The sequence below is a fragment of the Trichomonas vaginalis genome, chromosome V, assembly GCF_026262505.1.
Source record: "Trichomonas vaginalis G3 chromosome V, whole genome shotgun sequence".
NCBI lineage: Eukaryota > Parabasalia > Trichomonadida > Trichomonadidae > Trichomonas > Trichomonas vaginalis.
Window position 1 is genome coordinate 14,500,839 of NC_067207.1, and position 21,761 is coordinate 14,522,599.

Below are 21,761 nucleotides of genomic sequence, written 5' to 3' on the forward strand. Positions count from 1 at the left end.
TAAAGCATAACGTTCAACTGTTGACGACTAAAACCACTGAAAATGAAAAGGGTGACAGGTTTGATTTAATGTTTGTGCTTAATGCTTTGAAATATTGAACAGCCATGAAGAATGAACACTGAATGTGTCGACATTGAGTTAATAACTGATTAAAATATGATTTCTCATTTGTTATTAGTTTTGATTTCACGGCATCATCTAGAAAAATGTGAATGCAAAAATTCTCTATCAAAATTTGAAATAGAAAGTGTTTCAAATAATTCATCCCGTTGTTTATCAATAATTTTATCCTCTAATCCTTGCTTCTTGATTGTATTATATAATTCTTTATACATTAAAAAGTTTTTTAAATAATCTTCTGCTTCTTCTTGTGATAAATAAATAATTGGAATTTTGATTAAATGCTTTAAAGATTCAAATGTATCATCTGAAGGTGAACCTGAACGGTTGATATAAATTAACACATGTGAATAGGGGGAAGTGTTAGCAATAATGATAATTTGTTTTAATATCGTTAATGTTTTACCTTTATTTTGTTTACCAATTGCTGCAGTGATTGAATTTAAGTAACATTCAGAATATGGAATTTTCATTAATTTTTCCTTAGATAGAGCATTTCTATTATCACTCAATGCTTCATTAATCATATCATCTACGTATGTATTATATACTCCTGCTAATTCTTCATAAGGGGTGGATGAATTTAAATCCATTTAATCAAAAATAAATTTATAATTTTAAACATTTCTATTCATCAATATTTCATCATATGAACTTCTATACTGTGGTGGTGTACCTGTTGGATGATATTTCAAACCTTCATCCGGTGTCCATGTCCAATACGTAGTCCTAGTAAACCAAACCTGAGGAGGATTTGTCACCTTTGAACAGTAAGTGTCATTTTCACCCTGAATGATTGGATAAGCTTTCACTTGTACTGTAACTTGTGAATTGAAAGTTTCTAATCCATCAAAGAATATACCCGCTCCATCACGTTGAACTGGAATAGTGCATAAGAATGAAGTTTGGTCTTTCCATGTTCTAGCTAATGGTGCCATTATCATCATTCAGTGGTCTAGTTAATGAGTCCTCGTATTCTTCCGTGCATTCATTCACTCCATCTAAATCAGAAGCTTGAAGCATACGTGTAAAGAATATGTCGCCCACTGTGGTCATCGCTTGATCGGGGAAGTTTCTGGAATCTATAGTGACCTGAAGACCTCGAAGCATTGGATTTTCTAAAACTGTTCTTTGCATTGCATTCTTCGGAAATGTTAACACAACATCTGTAACATTATGAAGAGCGTATGAGAAATCTGAGCTGATACCTTCAGGAGTGATGCAACCTCCATTTAGTGAACGAACGTCAATATGTTGAGCTGGAATCATGAATGGATCTTCCTTACTAAATAAACGTGGTATTGCTTTAACTGATTCTTCAATTAAACCGTATCCTGGTGTAATGCATTTATCCTCTAAAACTTCCATCTTTGTGCATGAAATAATAACGTTATCAACTGTTGCGTCAGCAGATGTAGCGGCTAAGCTTGTAATTAATTTGGCAGGAAGTCCGATTTGTTGGAATTTGCGATCATATTTATAAACATGATTCATAATCTTTTCATAATTTTCATCAGTTATCTTTTCATAAACGTAATTTTGTAAATCAGCAACTCTTAACGGGTCAACCTGACAAAATACTAAAGTATCCCTGAAAACATAATATTTAAGAATGATTTCACCAAATGATTTAGGATAATCATCGAACGCCTGAAATGCTAACAAATCATTTACCGGAATAATCATATCAAAAGTGACATCAACTTCTTCATTTGCTTTCTTGAAAACTTCTGAAGGGTCAATATATTTACCACATACTGAGTTATCATATTTTTGAACATTATTATATAACGAATGAACAAACTTTTTAACTTTCCTTTCTGATTTTGGTTTATATGTTGCAAATGCGAAAGATTCACGGCGCAATCCATCTGAAGATAACCGGCATCACCTCTTTCGGTTTCTACTTCTAATTGTTTAAAGCTTTGATTTGATGATTTGTAACCAACGAATAAACGCATGCATTTAAAAGCGGCATCACATGTGAAAGCTTTATTTGAAACTAGAGTTGCTTTAACTTTGCGTTTAATATATGTGTCACCTAATTGGTTCACATCATGAGCCGGATTTGTAATTCTTAAATGAGTTTGTTTATCATCAAAATATGGAGCATCAGAGTCATAGCATGAACTTTCAAGTTCTCTATAATATCTTCTACCGTCATTCTTTGCGAATATTTCATTTATCTTTTCGAATGAATGAAACACATTTCCATTAATCGGTTTAGTGTTTGGCACCAAATAGTTAGTCGTCATTTATTAATAAATAAAAAATCAAAATTAAAAGATGAAAATGAATTTTTAATTTTAATGAAATAATCAAATGGCTGCAGGATTCTTTAAGAAATGTGGGATAAAGTAAAAAGAGGAGCGCATAAAGTTTGGGAAACAATGAAGAAAGGAGCAAATTGGATATTTAAGAATAAAGAAGCAATTAGTGACGTTGCTGAATCAATAACCAAAAGCTGCCCCAATAAGAGAAGTTTAAATAAAGGAGAAAAAGTTTATCAAAGACTTCAACCGATACTAAGATAAAAATAATATTTATTTATTTTTCCACTATCTACCTCCTATTTTATTAAGTATTCCTTCAGCAATTCCACCAATTGCGTTACCTGCTTGTGCTCCCATCGCCGGATTACCTGCTTTAGTACCTAATACTCCACCTATGATAGTTCCTGCCGTTTTCGCTACTGGTGCCAAAAAGTTTGCAACGGGTTTAATAATATTTTTATGAACCCAACCCGCAGCTTTCTTAATTCCATCCCATAATTTTTTAAAGAATCCTGCCGCCATTTCTGATTTAATATTAATTAAAAAATATATTTCATCACTTATATTCTAATTTTTATTTAATGATAAATGAAACCGATTTTAAAAATAAATGAAAGTGAAAGATGTTCAACAAAAAATAAACGTTGTTAAACCAATTACTGAAATAAAATTTTTTTCATCTGTTGAAGAATTTAATGACTATTATGCTAATAATAAAAAATTATTTGAAGAATTGACAACATGTAAATTGAATAAAATGTTTAAAGTTGATGGATTCAAAATTTCAAAAATAAAGGGGGTTTAGTTTGAAATCTATTCCTCAATCAAGAATCACCTCATTAATGAAAATAGATGATTTAACAAAAAGAATAGAAGAGATTGAAGAAAGAATAAATCAAATAATTGATATCATAAATTCAAATAATCATTAATTTCAATTTCTTTTTCTCGTTTATGAGGTCTTTGATTATGACTTTATTGATTTCATAAATTCAAATAATGTTTAATTAATCGCGGAATATCTAACATCATCTATATATAGCTTCTTTTTTTATTTTATTTCATTATGTTTGGGCTGAGTGTAAATGTCTTACAATTTTGAAAATTTTTTAAATCTTGATTTATTCAAAAACGTAAGAATAAAAACCGTAAGAATCATACATTTTTTACTTCATATGTTAAAAAAATGATACAAAATCGTTCAATATTGTATGAATTCTTACGTTTACAAAAAAAGTCACACAACCCTTCAACATATACTACTAATGTTGGCCAAAAATTTTCGTGTTATTTTTTGTGTTTCAGCATAAATTATGTATTGACTTATGAAAGATAAGCATTTTATTCATTATCATAAAGATATACCAAAACAAATTGATAAAATTTAAAAAAATGTGTATTTTAGTGGGTATTATTCTGGCCAATGCCCATTTTTAAACGATTTAATATTGACCATATCAATAGCCGACTCAATGTAAAAATTTAGATATTATTTTTTTCATTATTCAAACTTTGATAAATTTTAGTATAATGAATGATTTTGTTTCGTGTATGATACAGAAATGAAAAGCTTGATTAATATCATTTTGCATTTTTTCAAGAATGTTAGAGTACATCTACATTAAAAAATCGGATTCGAATTGCGATACTGCATCAAATTGTTGCACATCTGATAAGGATCTCAAAAGAGTAAAGTTAATTTTTTTGTGTTTTTTTAAGTTTTGGGCCTTAGTAAAAACACCATCTTGAGCAATATTTTTAGGACGACGATAGGCCTTATTTGGCCTTACAGTGGACCCTTAACCTCCAAATAAGCAATAGATTTCATTGTTTCACTTTGCACTCTCATCTTGCCCATAGTCGTTCATATTCATATTTTCTGTTTTGGTATAGAATGTCAAAGAAATCTGCTTAAAATTCAGTAATATAAAATAATATTTCTTGAAATCTGATTCATCGAGATTGATTTAATGACATCAGATCTTAACTTTTAAAAATAGAGTTATCTTATTATACTTTGCTATTATAAGATTCATATTCATTGAAATCAGATTGAAAATTTGATAATTTTTATCATATAACTTATTGAGAAATAGTCCAATAGATAACAAAACTTATACACATTATGGAAATATCATTAAATTCAATATTTTTATAAATATAATATTTATTCGAACACATAATCTTCATTTTGGGAGCGGCCCAATCTCCTCTCCTTTCCCTTCTCGAGGGTTCTCATCCTATCTGCCATTTCTTCGTCCGATATAATCTGGACGGGGATTGGCGGAATAATATCTTCCAAAAACGAAGACAAAAGGGTGAGAGGCGGGAATGGCTCTGTTGGAGGCTTCTTCTTCTGTTGCTGTTGCACTTTCTTCTTCTGTTGCTTCTTCTCTTCTTTCTGCTTCACAGGCTGTCTCGATCTCTGTTTCTTGCCTTTCCATGGCTTTGTTTCGACGTGATAAGGTAATTCGCCGTCAAAAGGAAGAATTACTTCCTCCCCAGCTTTGATACATTGGCCGTTTTTATCGTCGGCTAAAGGACCAGTCAATTTAGTGGCAAATAGTGCGACGCGTGGTTTTCCATCAACTATTATTAATCTAACAGCTGTGTTTGAATGCATTGACCTTCTGAAGTTCGTTGCGAGGTTGAATTTGCTGCCACTCATATCTATAACGAGTACAGTGTTGTCAACGGCCAAACATGTTGGAGGAATGCCATTGTCGCTAAAAACTTCATCGGTATGCATCAGAAAACCCGGAAGATCGCATATGAAATCGCCATCATTGAAACTGACGGGAGAAATGACCTTTAAGTTACTATTAAGAGTTAACTGGGTTTGTGTAGGTAATTTGTCGAATGATTGGCCTTGAAATGTCTCGACATATTCAGCAATTGCTTCACTGTAGCCGAAATCAGGGACAATGTCCATGTAAGGGGTATATTCATGGGCGTAGAGTAATTGGTAAGTAAGATGGTCGATAGCTGCGCAAATTAATTCTTTTGAACAGTTAAAAACAGTAGAAAACGTAGAAGTAAAGACATTCCATATCTCCTGGTTTGAATTTCCAAGGAGGTGAACGCAGAACTTGTTGAAATATTTTGTCATTGTGTCAATGAAAGAAATTTCTGATTTTGTAAGGTCCTGCTCGAGAGATGTCTTGAAGTTACCATCGGAATGTTAATAGTAACCTCGTAGCGAGCGGGATCGACGTAAACTGTAAAAATCGCGTATTTCTTTGAAGATTGGATCGAATTTTACGTAAGGAAGTTCGAATGGTGTTTTATGGCACTGGCAGCAGACAAATGGCTTTGGAATAATTCCAAATCCAAGTCCTTCGCATTGCTTATGCAAGTATAATTTGCAAATGAGAACATTGAACAATTGGAATATTTGTACGATTTGTTTTCTTGCATCTGCATCTGAGTCTCTTCGCTTGGCAGAAGGGGCAGAGGAACTGCTCTGTAGACGAAGCTCGAGGACAATTTACACAAATGCCATGGAGCCAAAACTGGCATTTTTCGCACTGTACGAGTAATCCTCTATTGTGGTTATCACCACAAGTACATCTAACTCCGTATTGGCCAGAATCTTCGTCCGTATAATAAGTTGGTTCAGGAGGCATCAAATCATGCTGATGATTTTTCTGATTTTGCGGTGGAGGCTGCTTTGCAATATTTATCGCAGGCTGAGGAAGCTTCTGCCACGGAGGAGTGTATGTTTGAGGCATTTGATACGTAGGTATTGGATAACTCGAATTGTAGGTCTGAGGGATGTTTGGATAAGAGCCTTGTATTACCTGGTATGGCTGGCCGTAATATGTTCCGTAGTTGTATTGCGCAAAATTTTGATTGAATGTTGTTTGAGGGATTTCAATTGATTGGCGTTTTGGTGCTTGAATTATTGGAGGCGTGCAGGCTGCAAGAAAGTAAGATCTGACTGTGGCTTTATTATTGTCTTGATCGATCTTGTAGCTATTGTTTTTCCCGTAAACTTTTGCACTGACGCGCCGAATTACAGATTGGTTTGTCTTAATCGTGACAGTAGGAGCCTTAGAATGCAGTGCATTTAGAGGTGTAGGGTCAGACATGAGATTTGCGACAGAAAGAGTCATTACTGTCTTTTTCGTAGTTTCGGGTGGTTTCTGATTTCCGCTGTCTTTTGTATTTCCATTCGTAGTATTCTGTGCAGGCAACTGGTTGCTAGAAGACTCAGCTTTAATGATAGTTATCACTTCTTTCTGAGCCTCGGCTGGCAAATCGGATGGCAATACCTCGACTTGGCGCTTCGGGACTTTTTCGGGCCCTGAAGGTTGCGCTTCACTGGTAGCGTTGTCCTCTACGGAAACAGGTCCAGGGTCTGGAATCCTGTCGCCACTAGAACTCATTTCTGTTATAAAAGTTTATTAGTATAGAAATTTTCTCTTCAAATTTGGCGGCTGAAAAATTTACAAAAAAAACCGCATAAATTGGAAACGGCCATTTTGACGGAATTTACGCGCATCCTTTCGGACGTTTCTAGTAAGGGTAGTAAAACTCGACATGGGTTACTCAGAACATTTGCTACGATAGAAAACTTCATTGTACAAAAGGAAATTCAATTTTTCTTATTTTCCTATTTTTATTCGAATTTGATGACTTTTCTATGCCAACGTTAAACACTACTTGCTTATACAAGCAAAAAATTTCATATTATCTGCATCAAAAGTCCAAGTTTTTCGTTTATTTTTAATCTGGTCGCAGACTCTATCAGCAGTTTCTTTTTCTGATCTACTCTTCTGATCTTTCTGACTGATTTATTCGCATTGTCTTTACAAGCATCTATTTATAGAAGAAAATAAAATTGCTCAATTAAGCTAGTCTGTCATTCTCGAAAAATTACAAGTTCTCCTTGTGATTTCATACTATAAACTTTCATATCCCTGCTTTTATTATACATGTATCTTTAGTTTAATTTAGTTTATCTGAATGATAAAGCCTTCCTCTTGAGATTTCAATTTACACTATTCTTAAATCATTGAGATAATAATGGACGATTTTTACCCCTAGTTTATTAGGAATACAGATGCTTTTTCCAATCTTGGAAAATATAGTTGATGCAATCAATAACTTGCTTAGAAATTTAATCGATGATATTAATGATGTGTATTGAGCTACCGAGCAAAGCCGAGGTGAGCACTCCACCTATTATTTTTACAATTTCTTTTTATTTAGATTATATAAATTATTCAACGCCCTCAAAAGCTATTTTGCATACTAATCAAAAAAATTATTGCAATTTGATATTGAGGCATAGTTTTGCCTTTCTCTGACAACATTTTACTTAGAAAGGGCATAAACATATGTTTTCCAAGGCACAATGCGAATATGTAGTTTGAAACTATATGGGTTATCATTTCAAAATTGGAAAATCTGTAAAATTTGTTTTCGCGATTGCCTCAATTGTAAAGTTCAACGATAAATATAATTTTATCGGTATCACCTACAACATATGTATGCAAATATCTATTGGAAAAAAACTATCGTGTGTATCTGAATTCACAAATTCAATGTGTATTCAATTTTGAAATAACCAATAAATTTACATTGCAACAAATCAAACGATGCAATATATGTTACTCCATATTTTCAATTCAAAAAATTACAGTCATTTAATTGATTATGACGAGTATTTACGCAGCCTCAAGCATTCATTCCAAATCAACCTTATCGAAGAAATATGAGGTCGATATGAGTGCTATGTGGAATGGAGGCGAGAAGCTGCGCGTTAAAGCTGACGAATCACACGATCAATTCTCGTTTTCTTATTACCTCCAGCAGTATTCAATGGATGTAGGCAGATTTAACGAGCTTCCTTCGTGGCTAAACACACTTCGAATGATTGTTTTCCCATTTTATCTGATTTTAGATTCAACCGGTGTTTTATTAACGAATGACTTCAGTTCACAATTTTTCAACACAATCATTACAATACTTAAAAGATGCATTGTCATCTTACCGCTAAATGCATCTATTAATACACTTGTAACATTCAATTTTTCTCTAATTATTATTTACGCCGCACTTATGTATTTACTATTTAAGAACATCCTCAAGTATAGAAGTGGCAACGTACCGAGCAGAAGTGATATCTACTCCTGGATTTTAAATTCAAGAATCCTTTGCCCCATTCTTTCATCATATATCTCATATTACTTCTCGAAATACTTATTTGCGATAGTTGGTGAATATACAATGAATGAGTTATACAATTTAATGATTTCTATTCCAATTATCATAATGCATAGTACATACGTTTTCTATTCATGCGCAATATACAATGCTACACCTTTGATTAGACCAAATGATATCACACAACTCTGGTATGCTCATTCCTGCTTAGATCGAAGAATTAATATGGTTCTTTACGTTTTAATGTTCTTCCAATCACTTCTTACTTTCTTCTCAAGTCCAATCAAGGAAATTGCGCATTTTGTTTTTATTTTTGCTCTTGCATCTTTTTTTGCTTTTAATGTTTTGAGAATTTTACCTGCAGTAGCTCCAAAATACAATGCAGTCATCATATGGGCTGCTTTAGCTTCACTTCCTCTTACTCTCTTCCCTTTAGTCTCTTATTACACTGAGAAATACGCTTTGTATTATTTTATTGGTTGCATCATCTTTATACCTATAGCATATTTCATTGCGAAGAAGCTTGTGACTATTAGATGCAGAAGGATCATAGATGCTTTCACGGGGATGAGGGAATCAGAAGATGAAGAAGGAGAAGATAATAATTTGGATCCTCTTTCAGCAGCTATACTTCATTTGAATCAGAACACGAATGTTGACTTCTTGAAGCTCAATATATCAGGAGAGCATCAGATCTCTCTTTACTTGAGAGTTGGATTTTTATTTCATATCCCTGAAGTAGAAGACCAAAGTTTCATTAAATGGTCGATTGATCAAACAGTTAAAGCAGATTTATTGTTAAGCGCTTGCCAGATCTCTTATGCATTGAAAAATGACTTTCGAATGCTTAATAGTTTATCTGTTCACGTTGATAAACTTTCATCTGGTCCATTTAATAGTAGATCATTTGCTCTTTTGTTTGATCTATTAAGACAAGAATCTTTGACTCAATTAAACCAGCCATTATTGTCAAACATCCAACATTGCAAGCATGAAAGCTATACATTGCAAAATTTCTGTTCAGAGTTCTGGGGCAATGTCATTAAACAAAGAATACAATGCATGAATGACGTAATTCCTCAAATTTCAAATGAATTTACAAGAACAGAGAACTTATTCCAGAACTTGATAAGGAATTATCCATTATCATCAACAGCATATAGAGAAACAGTCATTATTTACCATAAAGTTCTTGGAAATCATGAAAAAACGTTGGAATTACAAGCAAAGCTCAACAAAATCAAGAAAATAGGTGATGTAGAAAGTGAGAGATCATCATCAAGCGAACTAGAAGAAATAGATCGTAATTTTCAAGAACAAATGGATCCTTGGCTGTCTGCACAAGCAATTATAAAGAATATCCCATCAAGAGCAAGAAGACTTGTTATATTTACCACAGTTATCATGATATTTATCATAGCTGCGATGCCTTTGATTCAATTAATAATTTCTTTGTTCAAAGTCAAAGGATTCCTCAAGTTAACATTACCAATACAAATTATTGGTAGTATACAGATGCAAGTTAGTCGTATTCCTCAACTTATTCGAAGAATCTCGTTATATCAAAATAATGAGATCAAAAAATTCGATGTTGGGCCAGTAGCTGGACATTTGGTCGAGTTTAGTGATGAGAACTCAACGAGGTATTATTTGGACCAATATATAAATAATTTCTCGAAAAATATTTCGGGATACTTAGATTCTTGTACAGATGATGATATTCCTTATGAGGTATGTGCAAATAGCTCCCATAGGATTATATCAGGCGGTGTTGAGTCGAATTCGACTTTATATAATATGTTATCAAGTTATTTGTTGGCAGCATCCAATTTGAAGGACAAAAACAATTTCAGTCCAATGGATGACAACGCCAACCTTGAATTTTTATTCCAAAACTTTGATGCAGTTGTATCTGGAGTTACATCAGCTTTAGGTTACTTGAACGCACACATTATCTCTTTTTATGCAGAATTCCAAAGATTATGCGATATCTACTATTTCATAACAATTATAATTCCAATTGTTTTTATTGTTCCTCTTACAGGGCTAACGATCATTGTTGCGAAGAAAGAAATCAAAGCAACATTGAGATTGTTCTTCGGAATTCCTAAAAACGAAATTGCGGCCCTCAGATGGAATATTAAAGGGAAATACGGAAAAGGAACAATAAAAAGAGAAGAAATAACACCAGATGAAGCATCTCAAGAAGGTGCAGATCTAAGGAAAGATGAACTTCTTGAGAATTTAGCTCTTGTTCCGAGATATCAACATGGAATCTATATAGATTGGCTCGGCTGCTGCACAATTTTTGTTACATTTTCAATATTAATGAGTTATACAGGCATCTGCGTATTCCATGCCTCAATGAGACAGATTATTCAGATGGCAAACGCTTATACGTACTCAATTACTGTGTTTTCACATGCATCAACATGTTACGTGTGGGCACAGGAATATTTCTCGAAGAATCCTGTGATAAACAATCGAACAAATATTGGAAGATTGTCGTTAAATTACATTCGCAAGTTCCAGCAAAGGTTTTATACGTTGTTATATGGATCTACTAACCTTGATTCATTACCTGGATTGATTTTGGGAACTGATATCAATGATAATTATATGAAATCCCAAAATATCGATACAAAAGTGACGATAAAAGACCCTGTGTATGGTATTATGCATGATGTGTACTACAGTTTGTCATGTGAAGCGCAAGTATCGCTGTTTAATACAATGTCTCTTTGGATTTTAGATACAGATTATAATTTGAGTTTATCTTACGATGATGAGTACACATATCACTTTGAACATATATTATTTGGCCATATAATACCATATCTCAACAAAGGAATGGACATTTTCAGTGCAAAAGTCAATGAATTAAATGTTTCAAAGACAAATGACTTATTGATTGTCTATATCCTTTTGTTTGTTATGCAGCTGATATTTGTTTCTATTTTCGTCTTCTTTTCCGTTAGAACTTTAATTCATCATATTATGACACCAAGAAGACTTCTTCAGCTTGTTCCTCCAGAGTGTTTGATGAAATCTCCAGCAATTGTTAAATGGTTTTCAGGAAATTCCGCGATTTCTGAAAAATATCTTCAAGGAAACAAAGCAGCAATGAATAATGAGTCAGTAGAGTTTGCTTGTGACTCATGTGATTCATGTGGTGTTGCTTTATGCGATGAATTCCTCGAAATCAACAATTGCAATGCAACATTTTTGAAAATGGCCAAATACACTGATCCAAACAATGATTTAGAGAGTGTAAGGCAAGTACTGATGCGTATTCTTGTTGATAAAGACAAAATTGCATCAATACAAAGACTAGAACGTTCTGCCAAAAAAATGTCCGCAGGAGTTTCTAAAAATTCCACTTTTTCTTTTGAATCATCGATTGCAACTGATTACGGCAAACTTAAGAATGTTGTAGTTACTCTCCACGCGTGTACTGATGGTGACGAAGATGATTTAATGCAATCCATGACTAATATACAAAACTTTGCAATTGTTATAAAAGAAAACACACAAATACATATGTTAGAAGAGACAATTGCAAAAGAAAAAGAGAAATCGGAGAAACTGATGTTGCAAATAATGCCACAATCAATCAGACAGAAACAGAATGAAGTAATGGATGCATGTTTCCAAGCAGATATTGCATCAGTAATTGTAGGACATGTAAATACTGATGCTGAAGGAGAAGAATTAGTGAAATTTGTTTCTTCTGCTTTCAATGCATTCGATGGAGCAATGGATGGTGATACATTCAAGATAAGAACATGTGGAATGTATTATATCTGTATTTGTGGTTTGTTTTCGAAACCAAATTCTCAGAAAACAAATGCAGTTGAAGTTGCTTTGAAAATGATTTTGATGGCACAGAAAAACATTGATTCAAGTCTTGGAAGTGTTTCTATTGGAATTCACTCCGGAGTTGTGAAATGTGGAATGGTTGGACAGTCATTCCCTGTGTTCGATGTACTTGGTGATACATCACAAGGAGCAATGAAACTCTGTGACACTTGTCCTCCTTGGTTAATTCACGTGAGTGAGAGAACTTACAACGAAATCAAGTACATGAAGTATTATATTAAGGAAATAGGAAGCGGTGATGAAAGAAATAAGACTTATTTAGTATCCAATACTGGCTTTTCTAATTGAGATTTTTATTTTTTTTATTTTTATTGTTTATTTGTTTGTATTTTTTTATTTATAAATTTATGTTGTTTATACATGTTTTGAAATTGATGAATCATATTTTTTCATTAGCTTATTACTCATTCAGCAAGTATGCGTGAATAAAGCCTTCCTCCACTGGATATTCCATTTGTTTATTTATTAATTTGCTCAAATGAAGCAATGAGAAATTCATCCTAATCCGAGTCTCGTGTTATTTCATTTTGATCACCCCAATTTGTATTTCTTTGGTAAAAATCAATGAAAATGAATTATAGTAACTCATATTCAAATGAGAGCTGGTTCACACAAGTGATAATAAATGTTTTATTTTAGATTCATTCGAAAAGAGCATCTACTTATTTATAGACATATCAACAATAAGTTATTTTTTTCTCAAAAAAAAACTAGTAAATAAAGTATTTTCTTTACATTCACATTGTATCTCATAGTTTTTTTTAGGTTTCGCAAAACTTCCAAAAACAAATATGCTATAAAAGTGACAATTTTAGCAAAACGAAACCCTTACTATTATAGGTCTAATTCCTCAAAAGGTTAACTTGATAACTGATAATATCTCTGATCATCATAACGGTAAAGGTTCCGTTGCATTTGTTATTGACTTCTTTTAAACCCTTTATTTTTGATATACAGACTCATAAGCAGAGACGAAATCAAAAAATCCAATTCAAAATTTGTGTTAATTCTTGGGTTGTTCATGTTACAATTTAGAAATAAGCCAATCATTCTAGTTTTAATATATCTTTTCTGTTTTCAGTTTGAAATTACCTGATTAGTGAAAGATTAAGTGAATGTTTTAAAACTGAATGCATATTAATGCCAAAATAGACAGCACTGAACTTGAAAGGATTCAAAAATTTGTAGGCAAACATAATTTTTATTCGTGAACAAATTTCAAGAAAAAAGCAGTTTAACATATATTAAAGTCTAGCCCTGGAAAATTCAGAGTCATTTTTAGGGTTATTTTAGAGTGGAAAAAAAAGTAAAAAAAGACGTTCAAAATTTAAAAGAGTTATTTTTAGGGTTATTCAAAATTTGTGTTAATTGAAAGAAATTTGATCGTCTTTTTTAACTTTTTTTGCAATCTAGAATGATCCCATTTTTAATATGTGCTTCATCAAACAATGATCCCCAGGGATACATATTTGCAGGATCCTGATACTAATTTAACGACACATAGGACTGTATTTAGTATGTTTTATGAGATATTGCTTAGTTGATATCATTACCTGATCTAATGTAGGCATAAGAACATATTTATACCGTTTCCAATACGAACTCAAATGGACACATATATCTAAAAATGAGCAAGCATATGCGAAAGCTAAGCCTTAATAAGTTGTCATACATAATTTTAAATGGACGCTTCCATTAATAAGGATAGCTCAACAAACGCTCATTGCTGATTAGTTATATATTAATTCTTAATCAGCGAACTATTAAATTATAAATGCATCAAGCCTTAGATAGGAATTTACTATCACCTACTAGACTCATGCTTACAAGTTAATGATCAAGCTATTTACTCCAATATTCAGAGTGGAAGCACTTCTAAAAAGAGTGATAAAAAATGAAATGTGATATACGTAAAAATATTTTTAGGTATATAATCTAATGGGAAATTAAGCTTAGTATCTTATGTAAGAAATAAAATATTCGGTCACAAAACTATTATAATAGTAACGTGCCGCAATATGAAAAAAGAAATTCGGTTATTTCTTTTTTATAATAACGTAATGCATAATGATAAGCGGTTTCTCCATTTTTATCTTTTTCATTGATATTTATACCATGTGAAATAAGAAATTCGACTGTTTCTTTACTATTATATCCTGCTGCATAATGAAGAGCTGTTCTTCCATATTTATCTTTTTCATTGATATTTATACCGTGTGAAATAAGAAGTTCGGTTATTTCTTGATATTTAAGTTCTAATACAAAATGAAGAGCTGTTCTTCCATATTTATCTTTTTCATTGATATTTATACCGTGTGAAATAAGAAGTTTGGCTGTTTCTTTTCTATCATAATATAATGCATAATGAAGAGCTGTTCTTCCATATTTATCTTTTTCATTGATATTTATACCGTGTGAGATAAGGATTTCGGCTATTTCTTTTCTATCATAATATAATGCATAATGAAGAGCTGTTCTTCCATATTTATCTTTTTCATTAATATTTATACCATGTGAAATAAGAAATTCGACTGTTTCTTTTCTATCATAATATAATGCATAATGAAGAGCTGTTCTTCCATATTTATCTTTTTCATTGATATTTATACCGTGTGAAATAAGAAATTCGACTGTTTCTTTTCTATCATAATATAATGCATAATGAAGAGCTGTTCTTCCATATTTATCTTTTTCATTGATATTTATACCGTGTGAAATAAGAAGTTTGGCTGTTTCTTTTCTATCATAATATAATGCATAATGAAGAGCTGTTCTTCCATATTTATCTTTTTCATTGATATTTATACCGTGTGAGATAAGGATTTCGGCTATTTCTTTTCTATCATAATATAATGCATAATGAAGAGCTGTTTTCTCATCATTATCTTTTTCATTGATATTTATACCATGTGAAATAAGAAATTCGACTGTTTCTTTACTATTATATTTTGCTGCATAATGAAGAGTTGTTCTTCCATATTTATCTTTTTCATTGATATTTATACCGTGTGAAATAAGAAATTCGACTGTTTCTTTACTATTATATTTTGCTGCATAATGAAGAGCTGTTTTCTCATCATTATCTTTTTCATTAATATTTATACCATGTGAAATAAGAAATTCGACTGTTTCTTTTCTATCATAATATAATGCATAATGAAGAGCTGTTCTTCCATATTTATCTTTTTCATTGATATTTATACCGTGTGAAATAAGAAATTCGGCTGTTTCTTGATAATTATGTTCTAATGCATAATGAAGAGCTGTTTTCTCATCATTATCTTTTTCATTGATATTTATACCGTGTGAAATAAGAAGTTCGGCTGTTTCTTTACTATTATAAATTGCGGCTTTATGAAGAGCGGTTTTTCCATTTTTATTTTTATCATTGATATTTGCACCGTGTGATATAAGAAGTTCGGCTGTTTCTTTACTATTATATTGTGCCGCAATATGAAGAGAGGTTTGCCTATCACTATATTTTTTATTGATGTTTGCACCATTTGATAGGAAATATTCGCAAAGAGATGGAATATTAAATATCACCGAATTAATAAAGCAATTCTTAACATCATTAGTTTGATCGAAACATACTAAAAATGATTCAAGATTATTATACTGGGCACAATAATTCAGATCGATCCATATATAATATTCATTCTTCAAGAATGTAACAAAATCAATGTTGTGTGAAATAATTGCATACTTCTTGCAAAATCTATCTGGTGTCTGATATTTCAAACATTCGCTCATGATCTCTTGATTTCCTCCTAAAAATGAAAATTGAAGACATCTTCCAGTTATTTCTGTGCTGAATTTCGTTCTTAAGAATTTGAAACAATCAACTGCTCCATGGTAACAACATAATTCAAGTAATGAATATTTTGAATGCTGGATATAAACTACATTCAAGCATTTTATCTTTATCAAATCCTTCTCTTTCGGTGAATGAAATGAATCTTTCTAAGTCATTATACATAATTGCCCTGTAAATTGTATCTTCTGTATGAATATCGAGATTTTTTGATTTAATTTTTTCAAAATCAACGGATTTGTCTAATTTAATTCCATATTCTTTGTAAAACAGGAAGATTGAAATAGTTTCAACACAGTTGACCTCAGTGATATGGTAATCATCAGATATGAGTTTGGCAAGAGATAAATATGACTTTATATAGCGATTATTATACGGAATTATATTTAAAATATCTTTCATAATCTTTTTTGGTGGGTATTTCTTCGAATCAATCAATTCTGTTTTGAATATTTTGTAAATTTCTTTTAATTCTTCTTCCTTGTCCGTTTTCAGCTGATATAACGCATTATATGAATCAATGTAGTATTTATAGATACTTCGCAGTTCGCTGTATTTATTGGGATGAATGCCTTGTTCGGACATCAATAATTTTTTAAAAGGATACATTTGCAAATTAACATATAAATATTTTTTAAACTCATTAGAAGATACAAATATTATGTTAGACATGTGGAAATCAATCATCACAAAGATTTCGGAAATAATTTATGAACATTAATTAAGTTTATAGATATGAAATGACACAACAACAATAGAAAAATCGAAAGCAATAAGATTTTCATCCAGGTGATGATTTATACAAGATACTTCAAGGAAATCATTACATCTGAGATATAAATGAACCTGACAAGAATTCTATTGCTAGTGTTCATCAGCTGTGCGAAAATTTACAAATGGAATTCTAAATAAATCAAATCCCAGTACAGATGTTGGTGTAAATGCTTTTTGAAACCACTAAAATCTTAAATGTTTATATATATTCCTAATTCTATTACTTTACACGCCTTAGATTGTGTTGCTTGGAAAACATATTTGCAAAGCGTTATATTATATTACATCTTTGGAATTTGATTGAGGAGTTTTCTATAAATCACTAAACTCACTAGAAATCCGTACGCGATCTTAAAATTCTGACATTACAAAAATTTTGTTCACAATTTTGATTATGGAGAGATACGATTTAACTTTGAATTAGTGGATCTTTAGCTCTAATCATGTCATGAATTGCATGTAAGTATTTCGATTTCTTCGTGTATGTTCTTTTAAAGTTCCTGAATCCAAAGATTTTTCATATGAATTCAAAAACGATCATTTGATACTCGCTTGTATAGGAAGTTTTTATTATAAACTAGTGAATAGTAGCTACTAATTTGCTTCATTTATATTCTATAAGTTTTTGCGAAAGATAATTCGAAATATTCAAAATACATGTGATAATTTTTTATATTATTATGCTAGTTGAATAGTAATAAATTTATACATTTTCCTAAACCATAGAATATTTCGAGAATAATCTTCTACACCTGTAAAGAAGGACAGAAAGCAGTGACGACAAGACATTATTGCAATATCAACTTCATCAATATGCATATATCAAACAATAGTTCATAAAGTGATTTCCAAAATTTTCCAAAATTCATTTATTCTCCAGTTGAAATGCCAATGAAATCACATGCATTACTGCTGCAGGTTTGAAGATTATGAACCAATAGAAAAAACAATTTTGGGAGAATAAAAAAAAAAAAACTAGTAATTGCTACTACACTCGTTTTATACACAATTCAATTTTTTTTTCCACTGTTCAAATTGTTTTTTCCACAATTTGAAAAATCCAAAGTGTGATTCGAAGTGATATTGAGCAAAAATAATTAAGGCAATATCAGATACTGTAGCTTTGAAATGTTATGTCATAGTTTGAAATAATATTATCATATTTTCATCTAATAATTAAGATGGAGCTGAAACAAATCAATATTTTTCATTTATTAAATGCATAATGCTATTTTTTAAAAAATCAATAGCCTATTTTCGATAAGAATATTTTTGAAATTTTTATTTTATCGATAAAATATCGAAATTGGGAAATACAATAGCATCGAATTTTCAAATTTAAGGTCTCAGTAAGCTCCAGTTTTAAGGAAACGGATACTTTAAAATTTAAGAAATAAAAACATATATATTATATATAGGAAAATTAATACTGTTTTATTTACACATGTTTTCTGACGTACTCAATAGCATCGCCAATCTTTGTGTTTGGTTCAATATTTTGGAGAGAGAAAGTGAATCCTTTGACGATTCTTTCTACCTCTTCGTGGCTTGCGTCGCCAGCCATGTAGTTGAAGAATCCAGAGAAATACTTCTCTTTGTCTGTTTCGAGCGAATAAGTGACGAATGCGAGCCATTTACTCAGCAAATCTCCGTCAACAATTGAGTCAAGGACTAAGTCTTTGATTCTGTCGCCGACTTTCATCTTTCCAATCATTGAGATCTCAATTCCACCTCCATCTGGGAATTCTGTTGCAATTGAGGTGTCAGTTTGTAATCTGTTCATCAATGAGAGGAATTTGAAGTGGTACCCGTCATTGTAGTTCTTATTGTAAGCATTGCGAAGTCTCTTGTATACATCTGATACCTTTTCGCTTGAATATGCTTTTGTAAAGATATCTAACTCGCCAACGAAGTTAGCGAATGCGTATTTCTTGTAAGCAGCAATTCTGTTGTAGTCCTTCTCATCTTTAAACTTGTTTTCGAAGTAGTTTTTCAGATATTGTTGGTTGTAATCGTCGCAAACTCTAATATTTACAGGAATTGAGCATCCCATGTAATAGTTATTCTTATTGTTTGTCATAGCAGCAAATGAAATGGCTGCTGCCATGCATTGGTGCTCAAATAATTTATTAACCTTGCCGTTTTGGTAGCAAACTAGATCTTTAAGTGGGAATCTGAACTGCTTAGAGTTGACGAATCTTGATTTAACTGGATTTTGTACTTTCGAAACAAATCTTGAGATGTTTGGATTTGATGCACAGTAAGGAATGATTTCTCTGTTCTCTGACATCTGTTTCTTGAAGTATTGTGATACATCAATTGGAATTCCTTCAAGAGGCTTGATGTTTGGAATGTCATCTTGTGATAATTCTTCTGCAAGTAGTGTTGCAAACTTTCCATCAGCCATACAGTGACACATGTTCATAATGACAAAGTTATCATTTGCTCCAAGTGTTCCTAATGATGTTTCTTTTGTGATTCCTTGATTTTCTTTCATCCATGTTGCAGCTGAATGTAAATCTTTGATAGAATCTGGTATTTTGACAACTTTTGGTGTTGGTACTCCTGACACTAAGTTCTTTCCATCATATTTTATCCTTAATCCCATTGTTCTTTGCTGAATTTGATCAATAATTGATGGAACATACTTAGGATTTGATATTGTTAGGCCCATTTGGAGATAACAATTGGAAAGAAGATGCAAACATTCAAGTCCGCATGGTTCTCTGATTTCCATTTTTAAAAGTTGATAGTCTGTTACTTCACTTCGATGCTGTTAAATATGTTTGACATATAAGACAACATAAAAGAAATGTTTTTTACGGTATAATAGCATTTTTTTTTTCAAAATCAATGAGTAGTAGGATATGACGGGTTTAGTGACTTTTTTTGTTACATCTATATATAGACGATGCATTAAAATATATTTATTTATAAATCATTAAAAAATTAACATTAATTTTAAAATAATTTATTTTTTTATCTTTTATAAAAGAAGCTATATATAGATGATGTCAGATATTCCGCGATTAATTAAACATTGTTTAAATCCTGAATGGGTTAAACTTCAATTTAAAAATGAAGATTGTGAATTATTAAATGAATATGAAAGCCAAAATAAGCTAATGAGGTATAAATATAATGATAAAGAATATTTAATTTCATGGAATCAATGGAGTCATAATCAAAGACCTCATAAACGAGAAGAAGAAATTGAAAATAATGAAATGGAAATCATTGATGACATTAAAGAGGATGGAATTCCTAAATTTTGTAGAAAAACCTTTAGAACTAAGTTAGGAGCATATAAACGTAGAGTATTAAATCCTGAATATCTTAAACATCAATTTAAAAAGGAAGACTGTGAATTATTAAACGCTAATGAATATGAAAATGCTAAATCAAAACTGAGATATAAATATATTGGAAGTGATGAAAGGTGTAAAGATAAAGATAAAGTTTATTCAGTTTCATATAATAACTGGCACACGTTAGGGATAAGAAAACATTTAGTCGCCCTTCATTTGCACCATATCCATATTCATACGAAATCGATCATCTGGAATATTCAAAAGGAAACCTTACTTATTTATTCGCCATTAACATTAACATTAGATATTTATATTGCATTCCGGTGAAAGGGAAAACAGAACAGGAAACAAGAAGAGCTATACAATACTTACTAGATCATGAAAGAGTAGATAATATCAGAGGTGATGGTGATAAAGGATTTCAGGCAACTATGATTCATTATTTCCCACAAATTAATTTTTACTTTTCATCCTCTCCATATACGTTTCATAATAAAATAGTTGATGCGGTAATGAGAACTCTTAGAGATGCGTTAGGGGTTAACGGTCAGATATACTGGGATGGAAATCATGACTCCATCATACAACAGTTAGTATATTATTACAATAATACATGGCATAGAACTATAAACATGAAACCAGTGGAAATGAAAAATGATATTTCAAAAGAATGGGAATATATTAGAAAGCAAATGGAAAGGTTAAATGATGTTAAACGTGAACAAATTAATTCGGGGCTCATGAATTTTAAACAAGGGGATAAAGTTTTGATTCATCTCGATTATGGAAAAACTAATAAATCAATGACAAAAAGAAGACGAAGATTTGACACAATAGCTGAATTTGTTAGATATATTAACGGCAATGCATTAGTTGAAGTTGACAATAAATTAATAGAAATTCCGATTTATTTTATTACTCCATTATATTTAAATAATATTTAATTTTTTTATTTCGTAAGAAATGAGTGACAACAAAGCAGCCAAGAGTCCTGATTCAATTAAGATTCAGAGTCCAGACAATGAATATAAAAAGAAACTAAACAGAATTAAATCAAAAATATGCTATTACAAAAAGAAGCCGCAATGCGGCGGGGCTGATGCCCATAAAACTAAAGTAACTGAGAATGATAAAGAGAGGAAAGAAATAATCGAAAAATTAGAAACTTACCGTTCAATCCTTAAACTGAGTGAAGCAAAAATAAAAGAATTTAATAGAATAAATAAATTGATTGGAAGAGATGAATTTAATAAAGATGAATTTTTAAACTCAATCCAAATTTAATTTTTATTCCTCTTCGACAACGTCTCTTCGAGACGAAGGTGTCACTACGTCACCATGTGTCATCAGGTTAATTAACTTCTCTTAAAATTACTGACAGCATGACATTTTGACAACAGGTACGAAAGGAGGAAGGCA

General features: G+C 31.5%; 2 protein-coding genes and 2 pseudogenes across 4 annotated transcripts; 1 reads left to right on the top strand and 3 right to left on the bottom strand.

Moving 5' to 3' along the window:
• Positions 1-737: 737 nt before the first annotated feature.
• TVAGG3_0335720 lies at positions 738-1,476 on the bottom strand (annotated as a pseudogene). Its single transcript has one exon. A coding segment is annotated over exon 1 (739 nt).
• A 3,084-nt stretch (positions 1,477-4,560) lies between these two features.
• TVAGG3_0335730 lies at positions 4,561-6,781 on the bottom strand (annotated as a pseudogene). Its single transcript has one exon. A coding segment is annotated over exon 1 (2,221 nt).
• A 1,342-nt stretch (positions 6,782-8,123) lies between these two features.
• On the top strand, positions 8,124-12,731 carry TVAGG3_0335740 (adenylate cyclase protein; the record flags this gene model as incomplete). The annotated part of the gene is made up of 1 exon (XM_001327839.1): positions 8,124-12,731. One exon carries the CDS (start codon positions 8,124-8,126, stop codon positions 12,729-12,731), a length of 4,608 nt encoding a protein of 1,535 aa, XP_001327874.1.
• Positions 12,732-18,374: 5,643 nt separating this feature from the next.
• Positions 18,375-19,819, bottom strand: TVAGG3_0335750 (uncharacterized protein; the record flags this gene model as incomplete). The annotated part of the gene is made up of 1 exon (XM_001327840.2): positions 18,470-19,768. One exon carries the CDS (start codon positions 19,766-19,768, stop codon positions 18,470-18,472), a length of 1,299 nt encoding a protein of 432 aa, XP_001327875.1.
• Positions 19,820-21,761: the final 1,942 nt, after the last annotated feature.